This window comes from Neurospora crassa, linkage group VII (genome assembly GCF_000182925.2).
Source record: "Neurospora crassa OR74A linkage group VII, whole genome shotgun sequence".
NCBI lineage: Eukaryota > Fungi > Ascomycota > Sordariomycetes > Sordariales > Sordariaceae > Neurospora > Neurospora crassa.
In genome coordinates this window covers 1619256-1635888 of record NC_026507.1, presented here as the reverse complement: position 1 = coordinate 1635888, position 16633 = coordinate 1619256, and the positions used below count along the sequence as shown (strand labels likewise).

The window sequence follows — 16633 nt, the reverse complement described above, 5'->3', positions numbered from 1 at the left end:
TGTGTAGGTAGTCTGTTGACTGGACTTGTGAAGCTGGCAGAGGTGAGGCGGGAGTGCTAGGTCCACGTGTTCATAATCGACAGCTGAACAGTGCCTAGACCGCGATGGACAAGAGACACCGTGAAATTCCCAACCCCGAGGGCTTCCCGATGCGTGTAGTTCTGGAAGGTCTTTGCAAGAATGGCGATCCGGCAGGTGGCGTTGCGGGCCAAGGCAAATGTCCACGTACCGGAGGCTGTCGTTCTTTGTTTGCCATGCCTACCTACCCATCGCATCTGGCTAACATCCCGCCGCCCCCTACCGTTATGAGATGGTGCTGATAGGCATCGAATGAACACTTTGTTCCTCTTGTGGGGTGGAGGATGCAAGCCCACGGCATCCTCTCTTGATGAGAAATGGCAGACTGGCCAACCGGCGGTCTTCTTTTACGCCATGAAGCCGAACAGATGATGGCGACGATACCTCCGCATTCTTGTGGGGAAAGCATGGCCTGCCTTTGTGTGCGTCGTGCTCAGTGCGGAAATGCTTCTCAAAAAGGAAAACGACGAGCTTGTGTTGCGATTTGGATGACTTTATCATCTCAAGACCATCGGAGGCCTGGTCGCAAAACATCGCGGAAGATCGCGCAAAAGATCAGTAAGAGTCCACGAACTGATCGAGGAATCTGAGTAGAATTTAGTTGCAGTTCGTGACACGAGTTTTCACCTCCATCAGGAACATGGTTGAGGCAGGCATGAAGACAGAGCTTCTTGTGTGTCTGTATCACGTCGGTTCTTTCCGGTTAGCGATGGGGAGTATCCTCAAGGTGGTAAATTTGAGGCAGTGGCGTACTTGAGCACAACTCTTGAACCCCATTTTCATTGAAAACGGTCCGATGGTGTAGTTGGTTATCACGTCAGTCTAACACACTGAAGGTCCCCAGATCGAGCCTGGGTCGGATCAACTTGACTTACCTTTTTTTTTCTTTCCATTTTTTCGGTTCCATCGGCGAGCGCGGCCTCCGGTGCTATTCCTCACTTTCGGCTCCACGAGCCCGCGCATCAGCTTTTGTTCTCAATGGAAGCTGAACCAACAACTCGAAACCACAACGACAAATGACGACAGAATCGTGAGAAATGTGATGAGAGACAAAAGATAACATTCATGTGCACATCTTATGCTATCTACCTTGTCCAGAGGTCCACCAATCGTCACGGTCCATGCTCGCCAGGTCGCATATCCGTGATCATCAAATCGTGTCCATCTGATGGGCTGTCTCCCCCTTCTTTTCTTCCTTTCCAGTTGTTTTATCGTGGTTTTCATCTCTTTTTCTCATCCGGCCTCTCGATGCCTCGTAGAGCGGTGGCACCCTTGCACGTCGTGCCTGAGCCAATGACTTCTGATTCGTACCAAGGCTCCGGAGGTGATGGTTGTTGTCGTGGCATACGGATTGATGAAATCCAAAAATGCCTCCTTTCCACAATGGCGGATGCCAGCCGTCCACAAACACCACAGGCCGGACAAGGGCAAAGGCGGTGCATGAGCAACGGCTAAACAATCTTGCGGCAGGGATTTTGCGTCGTGCAGCAGTGTCATGGTTGCATTGCCACAAGGTTCGCCGGACAGCCAGCTATGTGGATGGCGCTGGATGTAGCCTCCCGAACGAACACCAAACATAGCCTTCGCAACCACAACTGAACATCCACTCATCCCCGCTCCCGTCAACTCCAACTGTCGAGATGAATGTTTGTCTCATCCTCCCACCCCTCAAACATCCTCCAATCCTTCCTTCCGCTGTACCATTCCTTCCCAGTTCGCTTCCTCCATCGGCAAAGAACCAGTGCGTGACCATCCTACGACGTCACCACCAATTCTTGCTCGAGTGAGGACCAAATCGCGTTCAAGCCGTTCCTGGCCACCCGTCTCATCACGGTGCAGACAGCCGCCAGTCCTGCAAAGCGTCGACAAACCATCTATATGTCGATATCTCCTTCCGCCACTATGCATCTAGCACACTGCAGATCGCTCTCAAAATCCATACCTCCCCTCCCCTCCCCAAGTCGTCCAAATATTTGAAAAAAAAGAAAACGACAACCCGCGAGGCGCAACCTAAAAATGGTATCCGTTCCAAGCCATGATCAACTGTAGCCAGCTGACCCTGGCTGACCATCACGCCACGCGCCGTCCAAAATCCGAACCCATAACGCCGTTTATGTGAGCCCACCATACCAAAACGAACAAAACACGACCCCTCCTCCGTTAACACGAAATAACTGTGAAACCGCCAGCCATGACAAAAAGCCCGTCCATCCGTCATGTATTGAGTTTTGCGTGCGCACCTTTTTGTGATCCATAGAGCCTGATCCGCCTGTAGAGCCAATGTTATTGAGTCGTGTGATCATCAACTGATGAAAATGTGAGAGCCAAAATGAGAAAATGATCTGCTCGCGTGTGTCTTGATCGAGAGGTGAAATTGGCTGGAAATCCGAGGAACGAGGAACTGTGTTGGGTATAAGGGATGGGAAGCGTTTCAATGGAGGAAAAAGAAATCTCGCAGCGCCTCATGGAGTATAAAGCCGCTTCCGCCATGAAGCCAACAAAGACGTATAAACCCCACACCACCCAAGACTCCGCGCCCATGCCGAAGCGTTGTAAGCCGTGAATGCGAACAGGATGAAGCTGGACCGTATCGAAAAATCCTTGAAATGGGGCAAACTCCAAAAGAGAATGTGTCGTAGTACAGTTCCGTGCATGTCGTTGAACTGTTTGCAGGGTCGGCAGAAAGAGTGTGATAGACGAGTCTGCCGTAGCGTAAACGCAAACCTGACAGGCCGAGGGACAACACTTGCCGTCATGGTAGCCCATTCACAGTTCGGGAGGAACAGAAAGAGATGGCCGAAAAAAAAGGACGACTAATATGTACAATTCAAAGACAAAACAACGTGGAAGCGATGCATGGTCGCACACCTCCTCACATTACCACATATCCCCCTCCTTCCAAAACTTGTTGGGAGAGTTTACCCTACTGGGCAGACAGTGGACCCTGAGGCTGGCCCTGACCTTGGGTACGAGGACCGCGCTGACCACCGTAGTTCTGGTTCTGACGGCCTCCCTGGCCCTGGAAACCACGTCCACGACCTCCGCGGCTGCTACCGGGCTGCCCGCGATTGTTCTGGTAGTTGGTGGGTCTGGGTTGGTTGTTGGAAGCACCTGTGCCATTTTGGCGACCGTTTTGCCCTTGCCAATCACCCTGGGCCTGGGGGATGGGTCTGTGAGGCTGTTGAGCTTGAGGATTGAAGCCAAGTTGTTGGTTGCCCTGTTGAGGCGGGAGCTGGTTTGACGGCTGTGTCTGTGTTGAGAAATGCTGTTGCTGTTGAGACTGTTGAGGCCTTTGCGATTGCTGCAATTGCTGTTGCGGCTGCTGGGCAATAGGCTTGAAGGTCGAGATGGGCCGGGGAATCGATTCAGGGTTCTCGTACACGTAGAGGCTCTTGTCAATGGTCTGAGGAATGGGCTGGATCTCTGTACCAAGATCGCGCTCAATGTTGTAAAGGTTGAATCTGTCATCCCAATTGATCAAGTTAATAGCAAGACCAAGGTGACCATAACGACCAGAACGACCAATACGGTGGAGGTACGTCTCGGCGTTCTTGGGGAAATCGAAGTTGATGACAACGTTCACTGCCTGAATGTCAATACCGCGGGTGAGGAGATCCGAGCAGACCAGGTTGCGGCAAACACCGTTGCGGAAGTCGTGGAAGACACGGTTTCTCGCCTGCTGAGCCATTTTGGCATGACTGTAGAAGCACGAGTATCCAAGCTCAGTGATCTTTTTGGCAAGCAGTTCGACGCGGTTGGTAGAGTTGCAGAAAATGATGGACTGGTTGATCTGCAGCTTGGAAAACAGAGTGTTGAGGCAGTGAACCTTTTGCTTCTCCTCAACAAAGGCATAGTATTGAGTGATACCGCGGAGCGTAAGCTCGTCCATGAGGTTGATCTCGTACGGGCTAGTCATGTTCTTGTCCGAGAAATCCTTGACCGAAAGAGGGAAAGTGGCGGAGAACAGCATGACCTGACGATCCTTGGGGTGGAACTGCAGGAGCTGCTCAATGACGGGGGTAAACTCTTGCGACAGGAGCTTATCAGCCTCGTCCATAATGAACATTGGGCACTCGCTGAGATCGGCCACCTGCTTGCCAGCTAGATCGAGGATACGACCTGGTGTTCCGACGACGATGTGTACGGGGTCCTGCAGACGCACAATGTCGTCCCGCAGGCCAGTTCCGCCGGTTGTCACCATGACGTTGATGCCGAGATGCTTGCCGAGCGTCTTGCAGACTTGGGATGTCTGCATGGCAAGCTCACGGGTGGGAACGAGAATAAGGCATTGGATCTTGGAGACCTTAGGGTTGATCTTGTTGAGGGCGGGAATGACGAAAGCGGCGGTCTTGCCGGTGCCGTTCTTTGCGCGTGCGAGGATGTCTCGGCCGGTGAGGGCAACGGGGATCGCTTCTTCCTGAATCGGGGACGGTTTCTCGAAGCCAGCCTCGAAAATGCCCATCAAGAGATCCCTGTCGTGTATGAAGTCTTCCCAATCCAGACCCCTCGTGTTTGTAACATCCTCGGTCTGTTGTCTTGTGTCCCTGGCAGGTAGGTTAAGTCCCTTTTTCCAGTCTTCCGGGCCTGAGCTATCAAAAACATGTCAGCTGGGTTTGGGACAGAAGGGAAGGCGGTCAACCTACCTCAGACTAGTAGCTTTCAACTGATCCGCTAGTTGGTCGGACATTTTGCCGGATGGTCGTTGTTCGGTTGTGGAACCCGTGGTCGAGGCTCAGATGTTGCAGAAAGGAGAGCGTAGAGCGCGATGGCTTCGTCTCCGGGTGTGTGTAGCGAAATGGACAAGTGGTTGACAAGGGGAGAGGAGCACTAGTTGTGGGTGGGAATCCCCTCTTTCTCTTTTGTTTTTCGGTCTGTTGACGGTGAGCAGAGCCAGACAGATGTAGCTTTGTAGGCGGAGGCGGAGGCCTGTCGCGAGCGGTCGTGGGGCAAAGATGAGACGGCGGTGGATGGGGATGGGGTCGCGAGGAGGCTCGTTGCGTGTGGGAGCACCAAGGACGTTCTCAGTCGTTTGATTTTGCCTGTATGCCTCGAAGTCAAGCGACGTCTTTTGTGGGAGAGGCTGCGAGGAATCCGATTCGGGGTCGACGGCTGGGACTTGATTGGCCTGTGAAAACTGAAGGGCGAATCAAAGCGACGTGTGCGATGCCGTTGGGAGAGTGGGACGAGATGGTGCTTTGCAGCGAGCTCAAAGTGTTTCTGTTCTGTTGTGATTGAAGTGTTGTCGTTGTTGTGGTGGTGGTGGTGGTCGTCGTCTGAAAGCGGGGCAGAAAGGCAGAGAGTTTGAGGGAAACTTCCGAAGCTTGGACGAGGCGAGGCGGTGCGGAAGTCGTGAATGATTCAGTGCTGTTTAGGACTGGGCGAGTGAGTGGACGAAGGAGCCGGAGCGTCCAGGTCCCAGGTCCAGTCTCCTCTCCTCGTCAAAACTGTTCACTCCACTGCCGAAAGGGTCTCGGATCACGTGTTCCCTTGATGTTCCCTGCCGAACCCTGCCTGCGCCTTCCAGTCCAGTTGTGTATCGCACAATCAGCAGCGTGTCCACCACGACGGGACCGAACGGGACCTCCATTTCCATACCTGCGTAGTGTAGTGTATCTCGTCTCATAATGGAAGGCGGCGGGGGGCGCCACTCATAGGCCACAAGTCGGCCGCGGCATCGCCTTCCAGTCCCACTTCAGGGGCAATTCGGTTTATACCTCTACTAGTGTACCTACACTATGACCGCTGCCTGTGCCTCCTCTCTGTTGGCCTGGGTAGTGTACACTGCATAGTAGTTCTGGTGGTGGCCCAGTGTACCTAGCGTACCTCTACATTGTATATATCGACGTCATCCGGCGCACTGGTGGGATATCGCGGGCGACATCCCGTCCATGGACGTCCTTCTGGGCTTTGTTACGTAGGTAGCCGAAATTGGACAAAGTAATGATCAAAGTTGACAAAAAGTTTGACAATTGGAAAACAGTTCGATATTTTCCAGCACGGTCAGATCCATGAATGTGTACATCATGCCCGTCTCTTCACTGCCGTCTTGCGTGCCCAGTGTCAAGTATGTACATAGGTACCTACAGAGAGGTACATTCGACTAAGTCTAGTAGTACCGCTTTTTTCAATTCGATTTGGATACCCCTTAGCTCCCCCTTTAGCGGGCTCGGCGGGCCACCTTACCCGATCTAGGTTTGTAAGCGAGCGCCCTACAGCTGACAGCCTCCTGCACACACCTTGTGCCAGGTGTAGCCACGTTCACATACCCACTCTGAGCGCCCAGAGGCTACAGTGGGCTTGCAGATGGCTTGCAGTTGGGCGCCAGCTTTACTGTAAAAAGGCTAGCCCCCCCTTAAGGGTACAGTCCCGGACCAAAAATAAAACACGTTTCTTTTTTACCCGCAAAAAGGGCCAAAACTCAACTCTATCACTCCCTAGTTTTCATGCCAACTACCTTTCAAAAGCAGATGCACTAAAGGAGGACAGAGTTAAATAGTTATACTCCCCAGATATATAAATGAAATTGACTTCATTGGTTTAGTAGTGTAATCACAATTGTTCAAATGAGAGTTTGAAAAGGATTTTTGGTTATAGTGCATTTAGAGTGCATTATAGTGGATAGAATCTGAGATACTTTTCGGAAAGTGACTTTAGTACTTACGCTTTTGCCCCCCGTTCGAGTGTATCTTTTCGGACAACTTGCATTAGTATCTCCTCTTAAAGTTATCTCTATTTAGAACGTGGAGTGAGTTTTGCAATAAACCACGTTGAGAAATTAAGAGTAGAAGAAGTTGAGTTTTGGCCCTTTTTGCGGGTAAAAAAGAAACGTTCGTTTTTTTTGGCGCCCCACTGTACCTATCCAAATCGACTTGGTTTTAGCGGTAATCGGGAACTGCCCCACACTCAGAGGTGCTGCTGGCAGGCAATGTCAAATGAATGTCTGACACTGAGCTCCCAGCATATCCAGGGCAGCAGCATATCGACATCATCCATTCCAGGTTTCCCACCCTCCACCAAACACCGTTCTTGTATGCCATCCCCATCGCCCATCTCCTCCCGACTCCCACTCATAATCGACTACTAAGTCTAGGCACACTGAATTGTCGCGCCTGGAGCCATGATTCTCTATCAGCCTCAGTGAGCTCCAACATGACTACTTGAAGCCGTCACCATGTTTTCCTTGAAATTTGCCGCCATCAGCTGCCCCGGCAATGCCGCCCGCGCGGCCCATGGCTCGCTCACGCTAGTCCGGGCAGCAGCAACACCATCAAGTCGGCCGTGTGGTCCTTTGGCCGTCGATCCCGTCCTCTTTGACCTTCGTCCGATCGCTCCGACCGCCCGAGGAGCTTTCCAAACCCGCCTCTTCGCTTCGGTACATCACGGCGCAGCAGACGCGGAGCCGCCGACAGACCACCCCGCATTATATTGGCCCGCGTCCAAAAACCCTACACCTTACGAGATACTCGGGCAAAGCAAAAATGATCCGTATAACAAGAAGCGCTTCCACGAGCTGGTGAAGCTTTACCACCCGGACCGACAACCCCATACAGGGCTTCCCGACACTTCTCACCCAACCAAGCTTGAGCGCTACCGTCTCGTTGTCGCCGCCAACGATATTCTAAGCAATCCGCAAAAGCGCCGCATGTACGATCTCTACGATCTTGGTTGGAGCAACCATCCGGATCTGCCGGATCTGCGCAACGACGACGTCCCTTCGAATCACAGTGCCTGGCGCCGCCGTCCCGGTAATGCGAGCATGAACGCTACTTGGGAGGATTGGGAACAATGGCGTAACGAGCAAGACCCGGGAGGGACTGGCCAGCAGCAAAAACCCATCTTCGTATCCAACGGCGCCTTCGTCGCCATCGTTTCTTTCTTCATCATAATGGGCAGCTGGCAGCACGCCACGCAAGGCGTAAAGAGTGGCGTCGCTCTTGTGGACGACCAAGAGCACAAGCATGCCGCTATCAAAATGGAGATGCAGCAACGGTACGGTGAAACGGCCGGTCTGGGCCGAGAGGCACGAGTGGACAACTTTTTGAGGCAGCGAAACGGCTGGGACAATTATCCCACTCACCCGCACCACATATCTGGTTACTATCGCAATTTGCCGTCACAGGAACCTCCGCGTCGGTTGCCACCCCCGGCGCCCAAACACGATGTGAATTAGGCCGCTACAATTTGGTCAAGCTATCACTGCTGTACCATGTCGATACCTGCATGTCTGCCACCTTTTGAACATAGATCAGTCCCCTTGGATGCTGGGCAATGATGGACACTGCTCGCTGAGGTTGATCCAGAGAATCATCGGGGCTCGGGTTGCTCTTCGGATGGAATGAAAGCCAGACCGCATGGAGCAAAAGCGTTGAAAGGCCCAAACAAATCCGGTTGAACAGACGAGAATGGAGATATACCTACCGTCTCAGAGCATAAGATGTATAAGCGTATCCAAAATGCCGTGCTTCGTGCGCAGGCAATGGAACGCACGCGAGACCGTTTGATGTTCAAGTTGTAGAACAACGTCAAGTCATACTTTTTGTTCCTCAACGTACCAAGACCCTGCTCAAATAGCTGGAGCACAATTGAAGACAACACATTTTGTTCAACCTGTGTTGGAAAATTTGACGAAAGTGGAAGTTTTCGTTCCCGCAAAAGTCACTGCAACGTAGGGCTTTTATAGGCGAGAAACTCCGATGGGAAGCGCAAAGGCCATTCCCATCGACCCAAGCAGACGAGAATGTTCTGTGGGGCTTGGCGGCTGGTGAAGTCGCTTAAACAGAAATCGGGGCATCCGATTTGAGGTTCCAAGGATATCAGGCATAATCTGTAGGCATACTGCAACATTCATGTATGCCTGCCAGAGATTGTATGAAAGACGGTGATTTTGAATATCCCGAGTCTTCGCCCGGGCGGTACCGCATATTCCATCACGGTTGCCCTGCGACTCAGAGGTCTAAGCGCTTACGACAGCAGAGGGGAGGGCACTTTGGCAGCCCCTGACGTCAACTCAAACACAGGCACGGACGGAATGGGTCAGATATCACGAAGTGGCAGTCACCTGGACATCATGATTGATACTGCAAGGACACTATGTGACTATGCGAGGGGAAAAAAAAACAAAAAAAAAAAAACGGAGCTTTCTTTTTCCAGCATCTCGCGAGCGATATGTCCTGTTTGGAAATGGCATTGTGAACGGACTCTACTTACTTTCGCTGCTCCAAAACCAGTCCCAAGCTCCTCTACCAGTAGTGCTGAACCACAATGCCGAGGCGGGCAATTCAAAACAGCTGAAGCATGCTGTCGCTGAGAGTATTAACAAATAAACAAAACAGAGGAAATCATGAAAATGAAAAAAAAAAGAAGTGACTGGAGTGGGATTCGAACCCACGCATCTTGCGATACTAGAATACACCGCACTTAGTGCAGAAGAATGTTGTTCTTGAGTCTAGCGCCTTAGACCGCTCGGCCATCCAGCCATTGCATTGACAAACAGGGATGTAATAGCGTGATAAGTACGCAGCTGTGATACCACACACCAAGCACCAAGTGTATAGGGGTACCTGTACCGACTTAGGTGTGTTGTTTACTCTACCCCTGAAGATGACCAGTTAGATGAGATAACCGATATTCCGGACTTGAAGTTTGTCTTGTCGAGTGGTTTAATATCAAACCGAACATCGACAGTCAATACCGCTGTGGGTGGGAAAGGCCATTACAAAACTGTGATATGGAATACGATCATCGAGAAACGCATCAGTCGGTTTCCGTTGGGGCTTCTTCAATCCAGTAACTACCTATTTCAGATCTGCGCTGAAAGCTACCACAAGAGCGAATTGATGCGTAGGTACGGGAGGATTCTTGAGGTGTGACGTAGTGACTGTGACATGTCCGGTTCGTTCTCACGACCACGCGACGGAGTATACAAGTGTTCGTGGGTGTTGCGGAGCTTGACATGCTCACGAACCTGGATCCTGATATATTATCTGCATCAACTATTTCTAGCTTCATCCTTTGGGTTCCTTCCCTTCATATGCTTCCAATTACCAGTTTTCCCGACCTGAACTCAACGAACGCTCTTTCCATTTCTAGGTTGCTATTTACCTCCCCCAGCCTAAACTACGGGCAGCTTCAAGACGGATTCCCCCATGCGCGTCAGCCAATTCACAGACTCCGAGTCATTGGGCACACACAAACCACATACCCAGTCCCTCAAGCAGTCAAACACCCAGACGTGCCATAAACCCCTCCAACAACCCACATCACGGCATCCAAACCTCCCCACGAAAGCCACAGCACGGTTAGTGCCCCAGTCAAGCTCAAGAGGTCCATCGCCCACAAGGGGTATCTCTCCTTGTCAATGACCCAAAATGTAATCCAAGTGAGCAAGGCCGCGACGCCCACGAGCAACTTGCCCAAGCCCAGCATCACGTTCCCTGCATAGACCTGATCAGCGCCGAGAAGCCCAGCAGGGCTCAAGGATAGGAGAGTGGCTGTTTGTTGTTGGGTGTGGCATTGAAGGGCTTGGTAGGCTTCCTGCAAGGAGATTGGGTTCCTGTCTTGAGGTTCAGGGGAGGGATCTAGAGGTAGGAAAGAAACACGTCCTCCTCTTGTGGCACGAACGCCGGATAGGGAGAGAATGACAATCGTGGTAACGTAAAAGGCAACAAAGAAGGGGTATGCTATGGTCCAGACTCGCCAGATGTAGACTGAATGGCGAGATGGCCGAGGTCGCCAGGGGTGGGCAACAAGTGGTCGAGTTTCCATGTTGTGTTCCAGTCCTTTTGCACTTGGAAAGCGGAAAATTGATATGCGAGCACTTATGGGTGAAGGTCATGATGTACTCAGGTGGCATGATACGCTCGCCACTGTTTACAGCGAGGCAAAACACCATTTATGGACGGACTGTACAGACATGGTGAGTTTGGTATGTAGAGGAGGTAGGTAGTACGGACACAGATGTGACTGTAAAATGTGTTCGATGACACATTCTTTGCTTCTCAGGGTCTCTTGGAACGTACGTTGTTACTCACTCGAGGGTCCACTGCTTGGTGCGTACTGGTTTCCATTCAAGTAGAGGTAGGATGGAAAATGAAATGCATCATGTTCAAGTCGCATCCTTGGATGGATACATCATTGACTGCGCATGAGTTTCCCCTAACCATTACCACCAAGATGCTTGATACACACGGTCTCAACCTTCGCTTCGGACCGTGACCATCACTCCAGGGTGTAGACCCTCGCTTTGACTTTTACCCTCTCTTCCTTCTCCCACCTTGACCCCCAGAGTCTTTAAATCCCATCCAAAAACCCCGACCCCATTTTATCTTCCCCCTTCTTAAAACAGGGCACTCCTTCAAATTGCCTAACAAATCACCTCACGGGATACACAGCCACCCGAATCCGTACCCCCTCTCGGTTGAAGTTTCCAGCCACTTCCAACCCGTACAGATTACTTGCTTCAACACTCAAACTCCCGTCCATTCCGTTTACCCCTGAGACAATCCCGGCCGCGATTACCGAAAACACCATGCTCAAGCTTGCTGCAGCAGTCGCTCCAGTCTTGATCGCAAGTTGCCCGCGCACGTGTCCCCTTTATGCTTTGACGTGAAGTTGGGATTCTGCGAGGAATGCCATCGGCTGTCAAAAGTTTGTTGGAAACATGTATTGGTGTTGGTTCATTCTTTCCTTGTTAGTCAACCGTTGCCCGGGAATGCCTTTCATCCGCTGCGCCTTCGTCATCAACCGATCCTCGATGAGACGGGAATCGCAGTTGGACGTTCTCGCATAGCAACTGTTTTTCTTCCATCCAGCAGGCAAATAGCTAGCTCCGTCCCTTTGGCTACAACCAACAATGCCCCTCGCAGGTATCCGAATATTACACATTTCATAACTTGCATCAGCTCAAGTTGACACCCGGCACTCATTCCCTTCCGAAAAGATACCTAAAATGTCCAACAAGAATCCCTCCTTCCACTTACCCCAATGCACGACGGGAACTACTTTCCATCATCACCCACCGGACACCCAGGCGTCCCGTAAATCCCCCCTACAATCCAAAACGTCAAATCCACCGCCCACCACCCCGCCAGCGCAATCAATCCCCTTATGAGCCACTCCAAAAGCGTTAATCCCCACACCTGGAAGCGCTTTCCATGAAGCCAAATCCCCAAGCATACAAGCCCAATGAAGATGATCACCTGGCTCTTCAACACAGCTAAGATCCAGTGATGTGCGTACCACTGGTCAGCGGCAACAAAACCGGCAAAGAGGGCGAGGAGGGTGGCTGTTTGCTCTTGCTTGCGGCACGGTTCGGAAAGGGAACAGGTGTCGCGGGTGTCATTTGCAAGATGGGTGCGTCTAGACATGTTGGATACTGCGAAACGACATGGAGTCAGAGTTTGGTTCTGTTAGCCATTGTATCTTTCTTGAAACAGTGCTCAAGGTAGGTAATGGGTTGGTATTTAGGAGTGGAAGTAACGTCTTACATGCTGAGATTATTTCCTCTTGTCTTGGGCGCTCGTGCACAATGAACAGCAGGATGGTAGCAGCTAGCGTGTAGTATAGGATGAAGAAGAACAACACAATCTCTCCTAGCCGGGTGCGGAAGAAGGTTGGACGTGGTGGTTGCTGGTAGATGGAAGGAGAGGTATCCATTGTTGGCCTGGGATGCAAGCAAAGATTCCGTCATATATTAGAGCTATGTCCGTCAAAGGTCGAGAGTTCCTCTTCTGCAAAGATATGCGCGGTATGGTTTCTCGAGGATAGGTATTGAAGGTCGGCGTGTTGGCTGGCCTTGTTCTTGGTTGTCGGCAAGAGTCGTTTGGAGAGAAACACGTTCGAGTGAGAAAGGAAAGTCCAATACTCGGAGAGAAATCCATAACAACAGAATGTGACCCCACACAAGTTGTCATGGAGAGATATGATGAGAATGATGATTCAGTGGCACATCAGCCGGCTGGTAGTCCCCGATGGATCATCATTGACTCGTTGTGTTTGCTTCTCGTCATTAACTGTTCTGTAAATGTAGTCTCCTGATGCAATCGCCAATGCATCAACCAGCTGACCAGGAAATCATATGTATGCCCAGAAGAAGACTTCATTCGCTTTCTTGGTCCACGGCTCCGTTTATGTTCGTTCTTTCTTTTTAGTCAAGCTGTTCGTTTTCCGTTTGGGACGGTACCCTAATTGTGTTGCAACGTACGTTTTTGATATTGTTGTATGTCGGATTCTGGACGTATGGCTTGTGTGAGAGGTCTTTACCTAGGCCATTCTCAAAGACCGGCCAGGACAAACTCGGCACGCGGGCATTTCAAAGTTCCGACCATGCTGGAGCGTTGGCCCATCAGCGTCCTAAGGTTGCGAATCGACGGTGACGAGGGGATTTGAGTGCTGTCAACTGCCGTCATACCGCTGGATCTTATTGCCATCATGTTTCCACTACAACTGATGGCTTCGATAGGGACGTGTACACCCGATATCCCCTTTCCAGAAGGGTTGAAAGTTAGTTTTCAGACATGTTTACTTTCCACAGCCGTTGGAGGACAGACTTCGATCGTTGGAAGATATGCAATTGCATTGCCTTCTATCGCAGCATGTTTGAGCCAGATGACATCCTTGTAGTCCTAAAAAGTTACCAGCTCGGCGCCGAACTCTAAAATGGTGATGTCAGTGTTGATGGGTGAGAAATAAACGAAATATCGGTGAATTCAGAGGAGCCTTTGTGGCATGCTCGTGGTTGTGGGCGAGATACACCTCGGCGCCGGGCAGCACCCGGCAGTTCAGGTGCCTTGGGCGTATAGAGGTACCTCGCATGGCCCGGTGATTATGCGTTTGCTGAAATGAACAATAAGATGGCAAGTTTGTGTCTGTTTGAGGACATCATGACTGGAGAAACCCGGCGTCAATCGATGTTGCAAAAGACTGGGCCGCAGATCTCCGGAATGTCTCAAGAGTCTGAGGGAAGAGATCTGAACGGTTAGAGTGATGTAAATGAGATAAAATGGTGTTTCGGATAATATAAAGCGAGCAGTTGACAAGATGAACATACATTGGGCAGCTTCTTATGATATTCAGCAGGACCTCACCTTCCCTGCAATATATATGTAAATTGAAATGGTAGGGACTCGATTTAAAGTGCGCAATAAAAAAGAGGGGAAAATAAGGAAGAGAAGTGCGCCAGCCGCGAATCGAACGCGGGGCCCATCGATGGCAACGATGGATTTTACCACTAAACCACTGGCGCTTCTTACATTACGGAGAGTTAAACCAAGTGCCTATGATCGCACCTTGCCGACTTGGCAAGTCCCAGCACACTTCTTTCACAACGAATCTTGCCATCACATTGCCACTCTCCCGAACAGCTACGCCCTCATCCATCAGCTCCTTGCACACCCCCAACGCAATCTAGTCCAAAGTCACCATATTTGTGAATATGGGACTGACGCCACTCGCGCTGCTGAATGAGATATTCTGGCAAACAACTGAAGAGTTGAACTGAAGGGTTGCCAACCCTCCCTTTTTGCTGTATGCACATTCACTTACGAGTAGGATATCAGTGGCTGGGGAAGTTGATCCCAATGCAGTATCTTCCTCTCGAGGTACATAGTTGGTCTTGGCGTGGTGGACCAATCCAGTGTCAAGTATCAGACCATGCAGTCAGCATTTTCCACCAACCAGTGACAGCATGGAAGAGCTGTTGGCTCTGTCCCGAAAGCTGGTGAACCCTAAACCAGCTAACCTAGATTGAGGAGCAGTTCAAAGACCGGGGTTTCCCCAGACTCACCGGTTAGAGCAGGGTCGTACCGCGTTTCCTTTGTGGTTTTCGCAGATACACTCCAATAGGTATCCTTATGATTTTCCCTCTTGTATTGCATCAGTTCCTGCCTATCCAAGATGTACTACTCAGAGCACTGTCTGTTGCGTTGTATCCTGGCCCATTGTTTCTCCATTTGCTTGTCGTTGTGGTCCCAGTCCATCACCTTTCTGTTCTTTCGTTGTTTTGCACCTCCAAGTCTATATACCCTCTTCTTCCCAAAAGACGCTTGCCTCACCAAAACACCCCTTCAATCCACTTCCTCATCCGTCTAGTGGCGTTCCCATCCTCCTTTCGTTTGCCTTCCAATAGAATGAAATCGTGCGCTTCATCATACGCCTCCTCCAAAACCACGTCTATATCCGGATTCGTCCTCCTGATCCCCTCAGCGAACACAATACTCTGGTCCTTGAACACCTCCTGGGTACCCAAGGTGACATAAACCCTCTCAACAAACTTTCCCAGCCCCTTGTACCACGCGCCCGTATCCACATCCGCCGGCATAGCCCATCCCTGACCCCTCTTCTTCTCGGCGTTATACTTGTTATGGTTACCAAAGAGCTCCTGAACCGCCTTCTCCATAATCACGGGCGACAGCATATCAATGAGCGCATTATCCGCCATGCTCTGATCGTCCGTCCTGGCGCTAACCCAGGGACTGACAGCGAACACGCCAGCTATGCGCTCCTCCAGCGGGAGCGCAATCTTCCTGGCGTCCGCATGTGGATGCAGCAAGTGGCTCATGATCTGGGCCGCTAGATTAGCGCCGGCCGAGTCGCCGCCGATGACCAGATCGCGCGGCCGCACGCCCAGCTTGAGCAGGTACGCCAGCGCGTCAGCCGCCTGGGAGAGCTGGACGGGATAGCGGGCCTCGGGGGCGAGGGTGTACTGCAGCACGGCGACGGCAACATTTTGATCATGAAGCCGGCCGGCTTGAATGTAAGACCGCAGACACCACTCGAGGTGACCGTCCTGCATGGGCGCAATGAAGCCGCCGCCGTGGAAGAAGAGGACGAACTTGTGGGCGCGGCGGCGGTCGCCGATCCAGAGGATAGAAGACTCGCCGTCAGAAAGGATCTCTTCGTGGCGGTGGAGGTGGTCAAGGATGTATTGGTCATCGGGGGTGGCGTGGTCGGAGTCGATGCGAGCCTGGGAAGCAGCGCGGGTGGAGGCAATCCATTCACGGTAGATGGTAGCGGTCGACGGACTCATGTGCTGGATCTCACGAGGAGAGAGACAGCCGAGGGCGAAGCGGTTGTAGGCGACTCTGAAGTAGTGGCGGATGGGGACCCCGCGCAGGATGGCGAGACTGACGCAAGTGATGGCGTTGAGAAGCAAATGGGCGGTGTCTAGGGAGTGTATATGTCAGTGTTTTGCTTGCGCCAGTCGTCAGGGCATATGAAAAAGGGAACCAAAGGTTAAAGGGTTTGTAAGAACTGAATGTACCGATGGTGAGGAGATGAGCGACAAGGTAAAGTCTTTCCCACATCCTCAAAGGGTTTTTGCGGAGCGCGCGAGCCTATTTGTCATGTTGAGGTGGGTGGTTCGTCAGCGATCCATGGCTTCTGTTGACTTTTTATTTCCCTTTTCGGACGATCCCTTGGAATTATGGCTTCATACAACCAAACTGCAACGTAAAGAAGCAGATACTCACCATGATGATCAAGACTTGAAGACTGCAGTTACCACGCAGTTTGGAACGGTTTGCACGGGCGAGGCAATGGTTTCAAATTGAATGGACAG

General features: G+C 51.4%; 4 protein-coding genes and 3 non-coding genes across 8 annotated transcripts; 3 read left to right on the top strand and 4 right to left on the bottom strand.

The window, feature by feature from the left end:
* The first annotated feature begins 868 nt into the window (after nt 1-868).
* NCU15325 lies at nt 869-942 on the top strand. The gene has a single exon. It is a non-coding gene; the product is annotated as a tRNA-Val (tRNA).
* A 179-nt stretch (nt 943-1121) lies between these two features.
* NCU17208 (hypothetical protein) lies at nt 1122-2960 on the top strand. The gene has a single exon (XM_011397061.1). The coding sequence runs from the start codon at nt 1144-1146 to the stop codon at nt 1531-1533; it is 390 nt and encodes a 129-aa protein (XP_011395363.1). The 5' UTR covers nt 1122-1143; the 3' UTR covers nt 1534-2960.
* Nucleotides 1124-5474, bottom strand: NCU06149 (ATP-dependent RNA helicase dhh-1). The gene is made up of 2 exons (XM_954918.3): nt 4722-5474; nt 1124-4667 (listed from the first exon to the last, which is right to left on the bottom strand). The coding sequence occupies exons 1-2, from the start codon at nt 4763-4765 to the stop codon at nt 3002-3004; spliced, it is 1710 nt and encodes a 569-aa protein (XP_960011.3). The 5' UTR covers nt 4766-5474; the 3' UTR covers nt 1124-3001.
* Nucleotides 5475-7050: 1576 nt separating this feature from the next.
* NCU06150 lies at nt 7051-9260 on the top strand. 2 transcript variants are annotated; one of them, XM_011396942.1, is made up of 2 exons: nt 7054-7106; nt 7164-8670. In XM_011396942.1, the coding sequence occupies exon 2, from the start codon at nt 7250-7252 to the stop codon at nt 8246-8248; it is 999 nt and encodes a 332-aa protein (XP_011395244.1). In that variant the 5' UTR covers nt 7054-7106; nt 7164-7249; the 3' UTR covers nt 8249-8670. The 2 variants fall into 2 exon arrangements, with proteins under 2 accessions (XP_011395243.1, XP_011395244.1); XM_011396941.1 differs by having other exon boundaries at nt 7051-9260.
* Nucleotides 9261-9441: 181 nt separating this feature from the next.
* NCU15326 lies at nt 9442-9554 on the bottom strand. Its single transcript has one exon. It is a non-coding gene; the product is annotated as a tRNA-Leu (tRNA).
* Nucleotides 9555-14249: 4695 nt separating this feature from the next.
* On the bottom strand, nt 14250-14320 carry NCU15327. Its single transcript has one exon. It is a non-coding gene; the product is annotated as a tRNA-Gly (tRNA).
* An 804-nt stretch (nt 14321-15124) lies between these two features.
* On the bottom strand, nt 15125-16581 carry NCU06152 (hypothetical protein; the record flags this gene model as incomplete). The annotated part of the gene is made up of 3 exons (XM_954921.3): nt 16545-16581; nt 16337-16409; nt 15125-16239 (listed from the first exon to the last, which is right to left on the bottom strand). Exons 1-3 carry the CDS (start codon nt 16545-16547, stop codon nt 15125-15127), a joined length of 1191 nt encoding a protein of 396 aa, XP_960014.1. The 5' UTR covers nt 16548-16581.
* Nucleotides 16582-16633: the final 52 nt, after the last annotated feature.